Source organism: Neovison vison, chromosome 8, assembly GCF_020171115.1.
Source record: "Neovison vison isolate M4711 chromosome 8, ASM_NN_V1, whole genome shotgun sequence".
Lineage (NCBI taxonomy): Eukaryota > Metazoa > Chordata > Mammalia > Carnivora > Mustelidae > Neogale > Neogale vison.
The window spans coordinates 94689201-94706658 of NC_058098.1; the positions used below are offsets into that span (position 1 = coordinate 94689201).

The 17458-nt window shown below is 42.3% G+C and overlaps 2 protein-coding genes across 13 annotated transcripts in view; one reads left to right on the forward strand and one right to left on the reverse strand.

The window, feature by feature from the left end:
- Positions 1-71: 71 nt before the first annotated feature.
- Positions 72-12318, forward strand: MTHFD2 (methylenetetrahydrofolate dehydrogenase (NADP+ dependent) 2, methenyltetrahydrofolate cyclohydrolase). 2 transcript variants are annotated; one of them, XM_044261424.1, is made up of 8 exons: positions 72-201; positions 4992-5176; positions 6930-7052; positions 7452-7604; positions 8098-8205; positions 9491-9583; positions 9990-10115; positions 11491-12318. In XM_044261424.1, the coding sequence occupies exons 1-8, from the start codon at positions 101-103 to the stop codon at positions 11652-11654; spliced, it is 1053 nt and encodes a 350-aa protein (XP_044117359.1). In that variant the 5' UTR covers positions 72-100; the 3' UTR covers positions 11655-12318. The 2 variants fall into 2 exon arrangements, with proteins under 2 accessions (XP_044117359.1, XP_044117361.1); XM_044261426.1 differs by lacking the exon at positions 11491-12318 and adding an exon at positions 10467-10954.
- A 2658-nt stretch (positions 12319-14976) lies between these two features.
- The window catches only part of SLC4A5 (solute carrier family 4 member 5), a 105169-nt gene continuing 102687 nt past the window's right edge, over positions 14977-17458 (reverse strand). For 7 of the 11 annotated variants that reach the window (XM_044261438.1, XM_044261427.1, XM_044261432.1 and 4 more), the window contains one exon: positions 14977-15595. In XM_044261438.1, coding sequence (XP_044117373.1) covers positions 15430-15595 — 166 coding nt within the window. In that variant the 3' untranslated portion in view covers positions 14977-15429. Of the gene's footprint in view, positions 15596-15800; positions 15817-15856; positions 16252-17458 lie in introns of those variants that run through there. The other 4 variants (XM_044261428.1, XM_044261429.1, XM_044261431.1 and 1 more) reach the window with 4 other exon arrangements.

A 17458-nucleotide genomic window follows, 5' to 3' on the forward strand; every position in this document is an offset into this window, starting at 1 on the left:
CAATGGGTGCGGGCGGGAGGCGGGGCCTGCCACGCGGCCGCAGTATAACTGCGCGACCCGCGCGCGCGATTCTCTCCTGGCGCGGGACTCGGCGCGGGTCATGGCTGCTGTTTCCGTCGTGTCCACGTTGGCCACCCGGCTGCTCCGGCCCGCGCAGAGCTGCCGTCTCCATCATCGCCCCTTCCACCTCTCGGTAGTTCGGTAAGGGGGTCCGGGAGCTGGGTCAGCGCTGAAAGCCGAGGGGAAGAGAGGGTGGGGTGCCGCCCGGGCTTCGGAGGGGCGCCGAGGGACGTTCTGCTGAGCATCTCTGTCCCGGGCGGTGACGGGGCGACGTGGCAGCCAAGCGTGGCCGCAGTCTGCGACCTGAGCGCTCGCTCCATGGAGCGAGCTGATGCCCGGAGCCCGCCTTTCGGAGGGAGCCGGTCTCCGCAGCCCCGGGGCGTCGCCCTCTCTCGGGGCCAGTCCGTGGGCGGGACGGGGCCCACAGTGCGGTGCAAAGGCGCAGGCGGGCTCTGGCGCTCCCGGATTTACTACGTGGGACAGTGCGGAGGTTACCGGCCAGAACCTGCGGGCCGTCCTTGGCGGTGTTGCCGAGCCGCTTGGCCAAGCAGAGGATACGCTTTGGGGCGCGTGGTGAAGGGCTCTGAATGAGCAGCGTTCCGTGCGCATCGGGATCCTAGCGGCGGACGGGGTTGGTGCAGTCTGATGAAATCCCAGAGCCGGCTTGCTCGCCGGGTACCCGCTCTTCCCTCCTCCTTTGGGAGGTGGATGTGGCTCCTGCAGTTCTTCAAGCTGCCCCTTACCCTCCCAGGATAATAAATGTGCTGCGGTCACCAGGGCTTTGATGCGGTCCACCCGGAACTACTCATTGCCAGGCTGAGTAAGGGAAAATTCCGGAGAGGAGGAGAGAAAGAGCTCTCTGCTTGCATTTTCTTAGGGAGGTGATAGGTTTTTCTTGATCTTTTTAGACCTCAAACTTCAATTCTTAAACCTAGGTTGAAGAGTCTTCTGGGGGCCCGTGATTTGTCTCCCTAAATCTGCGCGCTCTCTCGCCCATCTTTAGAGTTTTTGCATTGCCAACGAGCTAAGCCTTGTAACAGCAGCCCCTTCTTTCATCCAGGCACTGCCCTAGGCTGTGTGAATTCAGAAATGATCGTAAGTCTTCTTTCCTAGTGGAACTCACCTGTCAAGGGGCAGAACCCGTGTGTACTTTCTACTCATTGTAAAAAAAAAGTTAGAAACATTGCCAAGGTGCTGTCATAGCACAGAATGCGGATTAATGCGTTCTTGAAGACTCGGGACCTTCAGGGCTTTCCTTGTTCTGACCCTGACCTGCCTTTCAGTCCCATCCCTCATTACTACTGTCTGTTCTCCCCCTTGCTCCCTTCCTGAGTTCTGGCCTCGTGTGCCTGTGGCTTTCATGATTGAAGACATGTGTAAAGATCTTCTAACTCATCATCTAGAAAACTGGACCAGTTCGCTCACTCTCCAGTAATAGATGCCCTCCTTTCACTAACGTTTCTGAATGAACGAGTAGGCTTCCACATCTCTGAAGGCAATACTGTAGTATTTATGGTTCCCTTTTATTGCTTTGATCACTGCTGCCTAGTAATTGTAAAACAGTAATATCTTTTATGAGTATGCATGTATTCCTTTTGAGGGAGGAGGGTTTCAGGAACATAAACTCATGGTTGGAGAGAGTACTATAGTAGACTAGGGTATAGGGAAAAATGGACTTTGGAGGCTGGAGGCAGAGGTTTGTGTTTGAATCTTGTTTCTACTGTCCTCACTTTCTCCTCTGTATATGAATTATTATAATAATCCCAAGGTAAATGAGAGTAATGCATGTAAAACTCTTAGCAAAATACCTAATGTTTAATAGATGTTAGTTCCATCCTTTTTTGTGTGTAATTAATTAGTAGATAACCGAACTCTTTTCCAGAAAACTTGATCATGAATTGTAAAATGGACCTGATAATTGTTTTTATGGAAAATTACAGTGCTCTAAGCTATTGAATTAGGAAGGCAAAAATGCTACTGAGTTGGATTTTAATTCTGATTTTTACTTGAACAGTCCTTGTGACTTTTTTCTGGTCTGTTCACTCATTTTATTCTCATTTGTCATCTTAATGAATTATTAAGATGTGAAATTATTAGATGTGAAAAGCATCTAATTCCTACATAAGTGTTAGCTAATATAGTTAATACATTTTGGATTCCCTGTGGGACTGAGCTGAGCTTCTGTTTCTTTTGGGGTAGCAGTTACTTTATCTGCCCTTTGGCAGAAGAGATGATGGGAAATTAGGTAATGACTCTCTGGCAGGACTGTGTTTCAGATTTTGCAGAGTTGTATGTGCAGAGGAGGGCTAAAACAGCTGATATTACAGAAGATACTCATTGTGTTGTTGCTTTATTTTTGGTTCTTGTTGCTCTTTGACTTTTTTTTTTAAACCTAATTGGCATAACATCCAGAACCTGCCTTTGGGACTTGGAACACTGGGTTCTTCCAGAGCCCTGTGTTCTTAACTGTAGTAGATCATTCTGAACCCAAATGTGCTTCTACCATTTTGTCTAAGTTCATTGCTTTCAGTTAAAAAAAAAAAAAAATTATTTGAGAGAAGGAGGGAGAAGTGGGGGAGGAGCAGAGGGAGAGAGACAAGGGTGGAGCCTGACAGGGCCCTAGCACACAATCCTGAGATCACGACCTGAGCTGAAGGCTGATGCTTAACTGACTGAGGCACCCAGGTGCCCCTTCGAAAGGAACTTTTTAAGGAAATGCAATTTAAGACTTTATTGAATATTTATATATGTGTATATGTTTATGCACATATCCTTATGAGTAAGTAAATATATATATTATATATTAAGAATATGTGTTGTGTGTGTAAACCTAGCCAAAGGAAGAGAGTAAGAAATTAATTTTTATTGAATATATATGTCTTGCACTTTATATATGTTATTTTATTGAATATAAATCACTGTCGTAAGCTCTTTTAAAGTAATCTTTCATTTGGCAGCATTCCAGGTTGGGAATATGTTTCTGGACTGGGACTATTCCCCAGGAGTGTTGCCAGAGGTGTGTGTGTCCAAAGCCCTTTGAATGAAGTCTTCAACTCTAGTTCTAAAATAGATTTGCGAATGTTAACATGTTTTCAGTTCCTTAATATACCATGGGTATATGTGAAATGCTAGTATATATTTTATGCTATGCTGCTTTCATTACACAAAATTTGGGTAAATGTACTGTTTGCTATAAAATTTTATCTTTTTAATATCCCCAAGAAACAAATACAAATTAATATAAAGTTTAGATATAAAATTACTGCTTTATATCCAAGACATTTCAATCTGGTTCAAAGTAGGTATTTAATCTTAATGGAGAGGAAGCATGGAAGGTTTAAATGCTGCTGAAGCTTTAAAATTCCATTTTAATTAACAGTGGTCTTAAGAATGAATCATACCTGGGGCACCTGGCCGGCTCAGTAGGAGGAGCATACAGCTGCTGATCACGGGGTTGTAAGTTCAAGCCCCATGTTGAGCGTAGAGATTACTTGAAAATAAAATCTTAAAAAAAAAAAAAAAAAAGAATGAATCATATCTGACCGTACAAGATAACCAGTATCTTGGTGTTATCCCTAAGAATTAAATATGTTCTATAAGGGAAATTTTTTCAATATTTCATATAATTTTGTGTCTCCTTGGTCTTGAGGTTGAAGCATTCTTCAACCTCAAGAAAGAGGGGGACAGAAAGAAAACGAAAGGGAAAGACATTTCCACTGAGACTTTTATGCTTAAGGAACAGATGCTCATCCTACATTAAGTACTGGGAACTTTATTATAAGGACATACCATATGGAAATAAGAAAACCAGGAATGTTCTACATTAGAACCCAGGAAGAGCTGCATAAACAATCCTTATGGAGAAGAAGAGGTCTTTCAGAGATCAGAACATGGTTTTGGGAACTGGAGGTTCTTCTAGACCCTGAGTTTTCTCGTTGCCCCATCAGTAGCAGTTTCCTCATCTCTTGCTCTGTCCTACTTTGGGTGTCACTGCTCTGTCTCTACTTTTTTCTGAGAAAGACTCTTATCTGAGTCTTTCTTCCGCTCCTCCCACCAGCAGGTCCTCTATGGTTCTAGTGTGTGAATATGTTTCAGGGCGAAGCTCTTCCCAGTCTGGTTAGCTACCACTGCCCCTGTGGCACTGAACTTATACATCAGCTGGACCGCTGGCCAGCCTAGAAATTGTCCTAGTGGCAGATACTCACTCCTGGTCTGTCAGATGTGGGTGGGTCACTGGGGTCCTGGGGTAGAGCAGGGGGATAGAACCTCCTTCTTCTTACTGGGAATGTCTTCTCCAGGAGGGCTATGGGGAGCAATGGTAATTTTGAGGTCTGACCTGTCCAGAACATAGTCTGTTGGTTTAATTGCACAACATAATTTATATATTTAGAAGCATCACAGAAATTAAAAGCCAATTGATATAACTGGGAAATGGTTCAAAATATATGGCTGGATGCTAATAACACAGGCAAAATGCAAACTACAAAATTGTATATAAGCACATAGGAAACACTAACCTCATGGTGGTGACAAGTCAAATAAAACAATGCAAATTAAAACAATGGAAAACCTTTTTTGGGGGGTCCTATCAATGTGTCAGTGATCAGGGGGCAGGATGGTATAGTGGTGAGAGCCTGGATTCTGCAGTCAGACAGCTGGATGGGAGAGCCTGCTTTGCCAAGTACTAGCTGGCACTCACCCTCTGTTTCAGTCAACTTTATCTTCCTAAACATGCAGCTGGACACAGATTAACCACTTTGAAACTGCCCTTCAGATTTCCATTGACAGTCAGTTTAGGCACCATGCATTTTAATCTACTCTTTAAGTTTGGGGTATTTAATAACTTTTTTTTTTTTTTTTTGGTAGTTCAATCTTTACTTTTCACAAAAATGTAAGCTTTTTGGTGTTGTGACTGTGGTTGCCTTTTGCAGAAATGAAGCTGTCGTCATCTCTGGAAGGAAACTTGCCCAGCAGATCAAGCAGGAAGTGCGGCAGGAGGTGGAAGAATGGGTGGCGTCGGGCAACAAGCGGCCGCACCTGAGCGTGGTGCTGGTGGGCGAGAATCCTGCAAGTCATTCCTACGTCCTCAACAAGACCCGGGCAGCTGCAGAAGTGGGTATGTGTCACTCGCAGACCCGACTGCTGTCAGATTGCAGCTTATCTGAGACAAACTCCATTGGCAGTCGTGATTCTTTTCTTCTAATCAGAAGGCTCAAGCACAGGAGGCTAATGGCATTGAACTGTATGCAGAATGTGGTCATAAAGAAATCAGGCCTGGGGCACCTGGGTGGCTCAGTGGGTTAAGTATCTGCCTTTGGCTTGGGTCATGATCTCGGGGTCCTGGAATTGAGCCCCATATCGGGTTCTCTGCTCAGCAGGGAGCCTGCTTTCCTCCTCTCTCTCTGCCTGCCTCTCTGCCTACTTGTGATCTTTGTCTGCCAAATAAATAAATAAAATCTTAAAAAAAAAAAAAGAAATCAGGCCTAACTCCTGGGGAGGCTTATAGTCTAGAATGGGAGTGGTTGGTACACGTGGTGTCTTCTGGAATATAAGCTAAATTCTGTCTTTAGTCTTAACATTGGATAAGTCACCTTGAACATGGTTTACATTTGCTTTCCTTGAGTAGTAATGAGAGTCTGGCTGAGATGTTTGAGATTTGGTGAAGAGACCTCAGTGATATGGCCTAGAACACCTAGGTTTGAAGGAAATGACTCTGACTTCTAGGAAATAGCTTTCGGCTTCTTTACCAACGGGGTCCAAAGCCAATTAAATCGTGCAGAGGTGGGCAACTAAGTGGCTCAGTTGGTTAAGCGGCTGACTCTTGATTTCAGCTCAGGGCATGGTCTTAGGGTCCTGGGATTGAGCCCCACATCAGGCTCTACACTCAGCAGGGAGTTGACTTGAGGATTTTCTCTCTCTCTCTCTTTCTCTCTCTCCCCCTCTGCCCCTCCCCCTGCTTGCATGCTCTGTCTTTAAAATAAATAAAAATACATCTTAAAAAAAATCATGCAGTGGTTAGAGTTTGGAATGCAGAAACTGAGGTTCTAGGTGATGGAAGGTTCGTGTTCGAGGTCTTGCTACACCACAGACTCTATGATGGTAGACCTGGGGTAGGTGGGCTTGGCTCTGCCTCTTCCTGCTCCTCTGTGGGTTGGTGGTATGAGTCTTAGATGCCCTTCCCTTCAGAAAGGCTGTGAAACCACTGGGGTGACTGGGCCATTGACCAGACCATGAGTCCTTGGTATCACTGAGGATTGAGGCCTCCTGCCCTTTGAAAAAGCTTTAGAACCTTTGAAAATGGCAAGCTGTGGCTTTTTAAGGCACTGGGAGGAAGCACAGTGCAGTGGAAAGAACATGGACTCCAGAACTGGAAGGACCGCCTTCATCACTATGTGGCTTGTGTTTCAATTTTGCTGAGCCTCAGTCTCCTTGTCTAAATTGAGGTTCATGAGGATAGTGTAGAATAATGTAGCTAATTGTCAAGCCAACGTTCTCTAGTGTGTATATTTGTGAAGTTACTTTTCTAGGTGCTTTGAGAACTGATCCAGGCTCTTTAGCTACCAGCGTTGGGTGTGATAACCTCTGTGTTACAGTACCATGGCAGGCAGCATAGCATTGCTCATTAAATGCTCAGATTTCTTTTCTTTTCTTTTTAGATTTTTATTATTTATTTATTTGACAGACAGAGATCACAAGTAGGCAGAGAGAGCTCGGGGGTGGTAAGCAGGCTCCCTGCTGAGCAGAGAACCCGATGCGGGGCTTGATCCCAAGACCCTGGGATCATGACCTGAGCCGAAGGCAGAGGCTTAACCCACTTAGCCACCCAGGCGCCCCGAGATTTCTTTTTTAACCTTGGAATTTTCTCATAGGAATCAACAGTGAGACAATTGTGAAACCAGCTTCAGTTTCAGAGGAAGAACTGTTGAATTTAATCAATAAACTAAATAACGATGATGATGTAGATGGCCTCCTTGTTCAGCTGCCTCTTCCAGGTGAGTTTTGAACTCTATCACTTAGAATGATTTCTGAGGAGTAGAGGATACTTAGCTACTTTATACACCCGGCCTCTTATGGGTTTGTCTTAAAGGGGAGGTAAACTCAGGAGAGTGAATATTATTAGGTATGCACAGACCTACACAGAATACCAATTCCTTCTTGACACGGGGTTGAGATCTTGATACAAAATGGCAGCAGAGGGAAGCAGCTGTAGAAGAGGATACTGCCTTTGATATTGGCATTTGGCTTTGCTGGGTATGTATTCCTTCTGTGCAGATGAAGAAGTCAATCATGGAGGCAAGTCATGGAAGAGGAACAGGTTTGCGTGATAAACCAGCTAAGCTGGTGTAAACTTAAACTATGTGAGGGTGACTTCAGGCTGCTCTCTGTTTCAGAGCACATCGACGAGCGGAAAATCTGCAACGCTGTTTCCCCAGACAAGGATGTGGATGGCTTTCACGTAATTAACGTAGGGAGAATGTGTCTGGACCAGTACTCCATGTTACCAGCTACGCCATGGGGTGTCTGGGAAATAATTAAGCGAACTGGTAGGTATATCCCATAGTTGTATGTCTGTGTTAGTATCATGAAACCAGTACTCGCCACCGGTAGCGGTGCCTACAGTCGCAGAGTGGACACTTGGGCCACCCGTCCTCCAGTCCTGCCCCTGAAGCCCGCCTCTCCCTGCAGTTGCCTGTTTTGACTGTTTTCCTGTGTTGACTTTGTTGCTATTTAATCCAGAAGCCTCTGTAAAGAAAACATAAGGTTTTCTTTGCGTTGATAGTGCACACTCATGTAATATTTTGTAGCTTCCAGGGTCCTTTTCCTCATGTTCTTTTAGCTTTTAGGATGTGTGGCAAGTGATGGGACCTCCTTGACTGATGAGGCTTAGTAACTCCCTTGCTTATCATGGTCAGATTTATGTCCTAGGCCCTCTGTCTGCCTTCTTTGGTGCTCCTTCTAACATAGTCTAGCACTCTTCATGTAAATATATATATTTCTTCAAAAAAAATATATATATATATATATATTTCTTCATAGGCATTCCAACCCTAGGGAAGAATGTGGTTGTGGCTGGGAGGTCAAAAAATGTTGGAATGCCCATTGCAATGCTGCTGCACACAGATGGGGCACACGAACGCCCTGGAGGTAAGGAAATGGCCTTCAGAAGAGTGTTCCCTGCTCGCTTATATGGGAACCTTCAGAAGGTGTCCTGTGGTTGTTAAGCTTTGTATTTGCTGTAATTTTATTAGCAGATATTTGGGGAGTAATCTTTGTAGGAGAAGCTGAACTCCTGTCACCTGAAACTTTATTTGTATTTATTTATTAGGAACTAGTACGGAAATGGACATGCCTCAAATATATTTGAGTTTTGAATGTAAGCAGGGTTGTAGGCAATTAGACATTTTCAGTTATGGCTTTGATAGTTGGAACTAAGAAACAGTTCATAGTAGCCCATCCTGTATCATTTGATAGAAAAGTATCTTAGACCATTACAAAGGATTGACTTGATAAGACTATAAAATGTTATTATCTCAGGTTCTGATGATTTGTCTGAGAAAAAAGCTCAGAAATCAGTTATCACATGTGATTATCATGACCTTACATGATTATTTCAGAAATAATGGCAAAACTATGTATTTTTAGATACTTTTCAGTACACTTATTTTTTTAAACCTTCAATTCTAGTGCTATTTTGCTTAGGAAAGATAAAATTTATGAAAGACTGTTGAATAGGATAAGGAATAAATAAATTTAATTTTAAATGATCCCAAAGGGTGGAGTTAGGATGAAGGGATAAAAGTTATAAGAAATTGGGTATTTACCCAAAGGTTACAAACATAGTGATCTGAAGGGGCACTTGCACCCCAATGTCCACAATAGCCAAACTATGGAAAGAGCCCAGATGTCCATTGACAGATGAATGGGTAAAGAAGAGGTGACATATATATAATGAACTATTATTCAGCCATCAAAAAAAAAAAGAGATCTTACTGTTTGTAACCATGTGGATGGAACTAGAAGGTATTATGCTAAGTGAAATAAGTCAGAGAAAGACATTTATCATAAGATTTCAGTCATGTGGAATTTAAGAGACGAAACAGGATCCTAGGGGATGGGAGGAAAAATAAAATAAGATGAAATCAGAGAGGCACACAAACCATGAAAGACTTCTTGACTATAGAGAACAAACGGAAGGTTGTTGGAAAGGAGGTGGGCGGAGGGCGGGGGGGGGATGGGGGGGTAATTGGATGATGGCCACTTGTAATGAGCACTGGGTGTAATATGTAAGTGATAAATCACTGAACTCTACTTCTGAAACTAATAATACACTCTATGTTAAGGGATGGTGAATTTCTAAAATGGGTTGCCTGGTTCTAATCCAGTTTCAGTTTTGATTCAGAAATCAAGACATGTATTTTTTAATCCCTAGGTGATGCCACTGTTACAATATCTCATCGACACACTCCCAAAGAGCAACTGAAGAAACATACAGTTCTTGCCGACATCGTGATTTCTGCTGCAGGTAAGAACCCCAGGGAGGCGGGGGAGGCCTCACCTCAGACGGGTAAAGAGTGACTGCTTGGAATTTGCCTGCCTTCCTGCCACCCCATTCACCATTCTTCTAGCCGTGGTACTCTACACGGCCCATAAAGATGAGGCGAGAACCGTGTGTGTGGCGTTGGTTTCTGGCTTTCCAATCTTGATTTGATGGGCGAATGTTACTTCAGAAGCCTCTGAATATGTCTGTTTACTGTATGAAGTTTCAATGGTTCCTTGGCTAATGGTTTTTACAGGTTTTCATCAAACAAGCTAATTAGTTCTTCCAGGTCTTTTAAAACTGAAATCAGATAAGCCTCTGATAAGTAGAATCTTCCTTTCAGGACTAGTGATCATTCCTCTCATTCCTTTCATTCCTCTCTGGTTTGCAGGCATTCCAAATCTGATCACAGCAGATATGATCAAGGAGGGAGCTGCAGTCATCGATGTGGGAATAAATAGAGTTCAAGATCCCATCACTGCTAAACCCAAGTTAGTTGGAGATGTGGATTTTGAAGGTAAATGATATAATTTTCTTAAAATATAACATCAGTAAATAGTACCTTTAATGGACATTTAGGACAAATCATTTACTTTTAACTTACATTACTCTTGGGGCACCTGGGTGGCTCAGTTGGTGGAGCATGTGTCTCTTGATCCCAGGGCTGTGAGTTTGAGCCCCATATTGGGGATAGAAATTACTTAAAAGAGAAAAAAAAAAAACAATTACTGTGGTAATTCAAAATGTAACCCACGTGAATTAAGAGAAACTTAATTTACAATCACTAGGACCACTTTAGTTGTTTAAATCATTAAATTATGGGGACCAGGTATAAACTTTTAAGGGAGGTGTTTGCTCTTTCCTTAAGGTTACTTCATAATTCAAGTGACTTCATCACTTTCAACAAGTCTGAAAATTTAATGAATTGACTTTCTGAAACCACTGAGTCTCCTAGAAGATGTTACAGATTTATCGTTTTCACATTGAGGGGAGAGATCACAGACCTGGCATGTTAAAAATGATCCAGGAAAGAGCCAGGTTCCTGGATTTTGAAATATACTAGTAGGTTTCTCCTTTCAGTTCTTAAGCTATCATGTTTATCTCAATTTTAGGTGGGTAAACCTATTTCTAGTTTTCTATTTCTAATAAAGCAACCAGACACAAGCCTAAGTATCTAAGTATTTTTCCTTTCAGATTAGGTTAGAAAAGATCTTACTTCTCACTTTCCAGAAAATTACTTTGCTTTGGTGCTTGGGCAAACAGTACAGTTAAATAAATATAGTCAAATAATAGCAAATAAGAGAGTAAAAGTAAGAAAATGATGTAGGTAGGTATTAATTGGTAATATGTTAATATTAATAATATAATAATTATAGTTATATCTCACATATAGTTAACTCCTTGAGGTTTTTCTTTCTAAACTGATTTAATTTATTTGGCAGAGATCACAAGTAGGCAGAGAGGCAGGCAGAGAGAGTGAGAGGGAAGAAGGCTCCCTGCTGAGCAGAGAGCCCGATGCGGGGCTCCGTCCCAGGACCCTGAGATCATGACCTGAGCCGAAGGCAGAGGCTTTAACCCACTGAGCCACCCAGACGCCCCCTAAACTGATTTAATATGAAGGAAAAGTTTGGATGGTAAATTATAGGTCATTTAGATGTATAAATATTCATTGAACAACTCTTATTACATGAATGTTCTTTTTTTAGTATATTCGAAAGCCTTTTCTCCTAAGTGATATAGATATGACTTATTTTTTAATGAGTTTGAGGCTTACGAAGGTGCTTATGTATATTCTTGGTTTTTCTTTGGATGCTTCTTCCATGGTACGTTAAGATGCATACATTTCCTTTACCAGAATTAAGGCAGAGCATACCCATCTTGTTTCTATGTAGGAGTCAGAAAGAAAGCTGGTTACATCACTCCAGTCCCGGGGGGTGTTGGTCCCATGACTGTGGCAATGCTGATGAAGAATACCATTATTGCTGCAAAGAAGGTGCTGAGGCTTGAAGATCAGGAAGTATTGAAGCCCAAGGAGCGTGGAGTAGCAACTAGTTAACTGTTGCATCTTCTGTCACAAACATCACTCCAAGCCAGTCCAAGAGGCAAAACAGGCCAATAGAAATGCAATATTTTTTATTTATTTTACTGAAATGGTTTAAAATGATGCTTTGTATTTATTGAAAGCTGAACTGGGTGGGCGTCTGTGTGTGTGGCTCTGCCGTACCTCACCACAGAGCAAGCCGGCCTCCGGCTAGGTCGTCAGAGCCGGCCAAGAGAAGCACTTCACCTGGTGACAAACGGGGAGGACATCGCCCCATTAAGATTGGGTGCTTAACTTTGTCAGGCCACTTCAGTTAAAATTTGCCTTTTCTAGGATTGCATTTCCCAAGTGCTATTCCAATAAAAGTTGATACTCACTTTAGGTTCCAAACCTTTTGAGTTCAACTAGTCAAACCAAAGGAAAAATGTTGCTAGAGAAAATTAGGGAAAAAGTTAAAAGGAAGAAATGATAATTGAATAGAAAAAAAATTACTGTAATTTACATACCTATAGTATGTAAAACTACATGTGAATGGTGTCCTGAGTTGTCATTCCGTGGCTTAGTCATTGGGAAAATATTTAGGGGTAGTTCCATGTGCTGTCAGTCCTCATCCTATGTGTGTTTATTCATGAGGCTTTCCCATGTTCCTCTAAGGTTTAAAGACTTATTTTATAGATTATTTGTGTATTGTCGTATTTGGCTTTTCCTCTATCCTTAAAATTCACTGTTACATCTTTGTACTCTTGGGGATGTCTGTATTGGTTTCCTCGGGATATCTTGAAACCTATTTTTGAAAAACAAAACTTGGGCTTGATAATCATTAGGATTAGGGCAGCCTGTTTAAGTATGCAACTTACTTTTCCACCAAAGACTTTTTAGCAGCTGCCTGCTTTTTCTCTGATGTACCTGTTGGCTTTCCCCAATGGGTTTTTGAGAACTTGAGTTCATATTGAATTTAATCAGACTTTCTGATTAAAAGGGGTTTTTGTTTGTTTTGCTTTTTTTTTTTTTTTTTTTTTTAAATAAAACACTTCTGACTGGTGTGGAATGAGTTCTGCAAAATACTGTATCTTCCCGCCTCTGTTCTAGTTTTGACCTAATCATAGTTAATCTTTCTGGTTGGATATAACAGATGTCAGTATTCCTATATTTGGTAACCCCTAATCCTATGCCTTAAACAAAATGCTGTGGAGAAACCAGTCTAGTCCTTTCAGTCTGATGTCCCACCAGGTTGTGACAAGCTGGGAGCTTAATCTGCAAGATTCATTTAAGTGGTTAGGCTTATTCCGGGTGTTTTCTAAACCATGAAGTTGAATTTACACATTGTTGGATTTACAGAGGACTTCTTGACGTGCCTGCTCCCTGCTTTCTATACAATTATTTTTTCTTTTTCAATGTGTGTTTGATTTGACAGATTGGAAGGTATTTGCCGGGCACAGTTTGAGGCTGGGATAGGTCCCTGTGTATTCTCTCTTCTCTACCAGGGTTGAGTATTTTGGGGAGGTGGGATGAGAAGGCAGGGATGTAATTTGGGTAGACAGATCCTCCTACTCCAGGCAGCTTGAGGTGTAAAGAAAAGAACAATGGGGAGCTGACTTCTTCCTTGTTCTTCTGCCAGCTGATTTACTCTTTTGATAGTTTCCCGGGTATGAAAGAGGATAGTTTGCTGGAGATGTTTTTGTAAGCGAGATTCAGCTCATGTCCATATCCCATGTTTTCTGACTAAATTATTAAACATGGAGCAAGATGAGCAGACAAGATTAAGTTTTATTGAATTATAATTACAAGTGGAAAGAAGTTCTGACCTACAACATGGAGAAGTAACAATATGTCAACCTGTTAAGAACTGTCAAAATTAAAATGTTCATGTATATACAAAATATAAATGACATATAAGGTGAAAATTACAGTGATCAATTTACAACAACAACAAAATTAACATTGTAGTTTCCAACTTGTTTGATTAATCAAGCACATTTATTCTTAATCCATAACATTTCTACAGTTTAATTTGGACAAAGTACTATTGGAAATCTACCATCTTTTAAAACTGTAATGTTAAGGGTCAATTGTTAGATCTTCCAGGATTGGTGCAGCTGAAGATACAGAATTTATCCTTAAATTCAAGTGATGGTTCTGGGTTAGAGAGCAGCTAAGTTATTTTGCTGCGGTCAGTACAAGCAGGAGAGGTGTAGGGCTTTATCTCTTGACAGTATCCCTTAGAAGGGAGCTCTGAGATTTAACTTAACACAGTTTTCTAGGGACCAGGCACTGTATGAAGCTCTGAGGATTGCAGGCGTAATTGGCTGTCCTCATACCCAAAGTGTTAATCATCTAGTATCGTTTGTCTTTAAAAAACAAAAGAGTGAAGAAGAAAAGCACCTGCTTTGGTCACCGTGAGTAAATGTAGTAACTAACCAAAGTGATATCCTCAAGATTGAAATCCATAGTAGTTTTGGAGAAAGTAAATGTCAGCTGCACTGTGGCTGTCAGGCACATAGTGGGTGTTAAATAAACAAGGTTGGTGTTAAGTGGGGATTAAAGATAGACCGATAAGTTTTGTGAGGACAAGGTTCGCTTCCTTATTAAAGACTTATTAATCTATCCAACTTCCAATCATTCCTTTAAAGTACTAATCTTTTTTTTTTTTTTAAGATTTTATTTATTTATTTGACAGACAGAGATTACAAGTAGGCAGAGAGGCAGGCAGAGAGAGAGGAGGAAGCAGGCTCTCCGCGGAGCAGAGAGCCCAATGCGGGGCTCGATCCCAGGACCCTGGGATCATGACCTGAGCTGAAGGCAGAGGCTTTAACCCACTGAGCCACCCAGGTGCCCTTAAAGTACTAATCTAATACTGCAAAGTTATAATCTAATATTTTACATTAGCACTGCCTAACATGCAGGGGTCCTGTGGATGGGAGTTTGACTTTGGGAGCAAGGTCATTGGAAACTTGGAGGAAGGACAAACCCGAGAGTAGAAAGAAGTCTTATTCTGGTTGTGAAAAACCAGTGATACTTTAAAGGATAAAACCAGTGATAATTTAAAGGATCATTTTGTGGACATAATGTGGTTGGGAGTTTCATTTTAACAAGAACAATTTTATTTTGAAAACATTTGCCCGCTCTCATGCATTGGTTTTCCATTAGTAGACTTTGGGCACTGGCTTTTCAGTCTGGGGAAGCTCCAGTCACACTTCCGTCCTGGCCCTAGGCCTAGAGCGCATGCAGGTGGCGCAGACTTGCCAGAGGAGCTTTAAAAAGCTGCATGAGATGGGAAGATGAGATAGGGCATTTTATGTATTTCTTATATGTCAAGTTGCAGAACAAATTTTCCAACTTTGGTCTGTTGAAGTATGAGCATTTTAATGGTTTTTTCCAAGACCTTCTAAATACTTTAAAAATCTAAGCTTAAAAAAAAATCTAACTGGTATTTGTTTCAATAAAAATTTACTATTGCTCCCTTTATCTTAGCTATATTTTGGGAGGCAAGAATCGTTTTCATTTCAAGAAATGTTATAATTTCTATCCTGGACTGCATTTTAAAATAAGGTATTATGTTTATATTGGTTGGTTTTTTTTTTATGACTACAGAAAGAAGGAGACAGCTTTGCACGTAAGTAGTAGTTTTCACCCATATATCCGTTTCCTAGCAAGTGGAATGACTCCGTCTGCTCAGCAAATAGGGAAACCGGCTCAGAGAAGTTCAGGGGCCTAACCCAGGCCTCACAGGGAAGATGCAACCGTGTCCTCCCACAGTGAAGATGAAGCCCTGTCCAGGGGCAGCTGCATCCTAGAGGGTGGTCTCGCCGTCAGTCTCTCTTCCGTATTTGTCCACGTCTGTGAGGTCACAGTCGGACTCCATCTCTATCTTCACCTGTGGCACCATGAACACTGGGCTCTGTGAATAGTTGAAAGCAGGCGAAGCTGGACAGGAAATTCTGAAGTGCAACGTGATACTGAATGAGAAAAAGAGGGAAGGGAGAGTGATTGAAACAGCACTCAGTGTTTTCCATGCTATCCTCCAGAGCCGGGCTCTAAAGCAAGTCGTTTTGTCCTTGCTGATGAGCTCTTAATGTCATGGCAACGAGCCGCAGCCTCTGCTTGGCCTTCACTGTGCTTTGCTGAGGTAGTCTCGCCAGGAGTCTCTGCCCGGTCTTCACATGACCACCAAGGTGAACTTTTGGGATTAACCGTGTAAGAGAGAGAATTCCAGCTCCTTAGTTTGGCCAGTCGGGGCCTTTTATGTTTGCCCTCCTGGTTACTTCTAGTCTGACTGCCCGTCCAGCCCAGCAGTCCTCGCCATGTGTCTATTTTCAAAAGGTATTTCAGGCATGTGCCCACTGCCTGAAATGCCCTTCTTTTGTCACTTTTCTTCTTTATTCTGTGTACCTGGCAGTCTGCTATTTATCGTTCTTGGTCTTTCCAGATAAGGCAGATCCCTCCCTTAGACGCTGCTTTCTCTTACGTGTACTCCCTTGTTCTCGGCACATGGAGCTGTATGTCTTTGTTCGTAGGCCTGTCTCTAGGCTCCCAGGGATTAAGCATCATGCCTGGTAGACCTCAGATGCTTAATCTTCTTTCAACTAGATCATGTTGCTGAGCCTTTTCCTTCCTGAAATGGAATCCTGTTCAGTGCTCTCTGGTCCCACCTACTTATACAGAGCTGGTAAAACACCAGTGTAGCTGTACCAAGTTTGTACTGGAAATGCCCCACCCTGGTCCACGTTTTCTTTCCATGGACTGAAATTGGGGCAGTTAGAGGTTCAATTTGGTGTAGGCTACTTAAAACTAAGAAATTGGGACAGACTGCTTTTCTCCCAACACCTTTATATCTAAAACTCAGTGGCATTCATGTAATGGTGTAGGGACCCTGACTGGGGAGATGGGATGAGAAGGCAGGCAGGGATGTAACTTAGCCCTGTGACACTCCTGGGCTAGAGTGGCCTTGGGTTCGCTACTTAGTGGGGTTCATTACGGGGTTTCTCTTCTCATCTTGGCAATGTGGTAACAGCTTTGACTTCTAACTCAGATGATCTCATGCATGTTTTCTAAAATCTCTTGGATGAGTACATCTAAATCTGGAGGTTTATCTCCCTATAGGCTTGGGATAGACTATGCCTTGCTCATGTGTGATGTAGTACAGTGATGCCCATCCAGGTTAGTCACCACGTAGGAGCACCCTACTGTCTTCCCCAGTAACAGCTGAGGCTGACTTTCTTGCCCCTGGATTTCTCTTCCGTTTTTGAGCCTTCCTTGTTTTCAGTCATCAAGTTGTCCACTCTTCCTGGCTTCTCATTAAGAGCACTAAGGTATCACAGTTGGCACAGGGAGCCCTGGAAACGGCCGGGATTTTTTTTTTTTTTTTTTTTTTAAGGAATCTCTATACCCAACCTGGGGGTTGAACTCACAGCTCTGAGATCAGGAGTCACACACTCCACTTAATCTTTGATATTTAATTAGGCTTCTGACCTTTGCTAATTAACCATGCTGTTACTTTATTCCACATAGTCCTGGAGAACCTGGTGGTGTGATCTTTGGGCTCATTTATCCTGGCATTCAGTAATACATGCTTAAGTCATGTGTAGTTTTTCTCTGTTGTTTTTTCCCCAGTTTTTTTAATTGTACATAGTATTCTGTGATTCCTTTTCTAAAGTAGAACACCTTTGTGTACTGTAATCATGTTATGTCAGTAAGAGGACAGATTTGTTACTTGGCGCCAATAATCAGGTCCAACCCCCTCTGTCTCCCAAGGTGGACAAGCAAAGGCCTTTTCCGGAGACACTGGCTAACCTGGGAAATTAGCCCCTCCGCCTTCCTGG

What these genes read in the sequence shown, in the direction of transcription:
- MTHFD2 (XM_044261424.1), top strand. Translation starts at nt 101, where the DNA reads ATGGCTGCTGTTTCCGTCGTGTCCACGTTGGCCACCCGGCTGCTCCGG. An exon ending in CCGGGCAGCTGCAGAAGTGG is followed by an intron (nt 5,177 to 6,929) that starts GTATGTGTCACT and finishes ATTTTCTCATAG; the next exon opens with GAATCAACAGTGAGACAATT. An exon ending in GGCACACGAACGCCCTGGAG is followed by an intron (nt 8,206 to 9,490) that starts GTAAGGAAATGG and finishes TTTAATCCCTAG; the next exon opens with GTGATGCCACTGTTACAATA.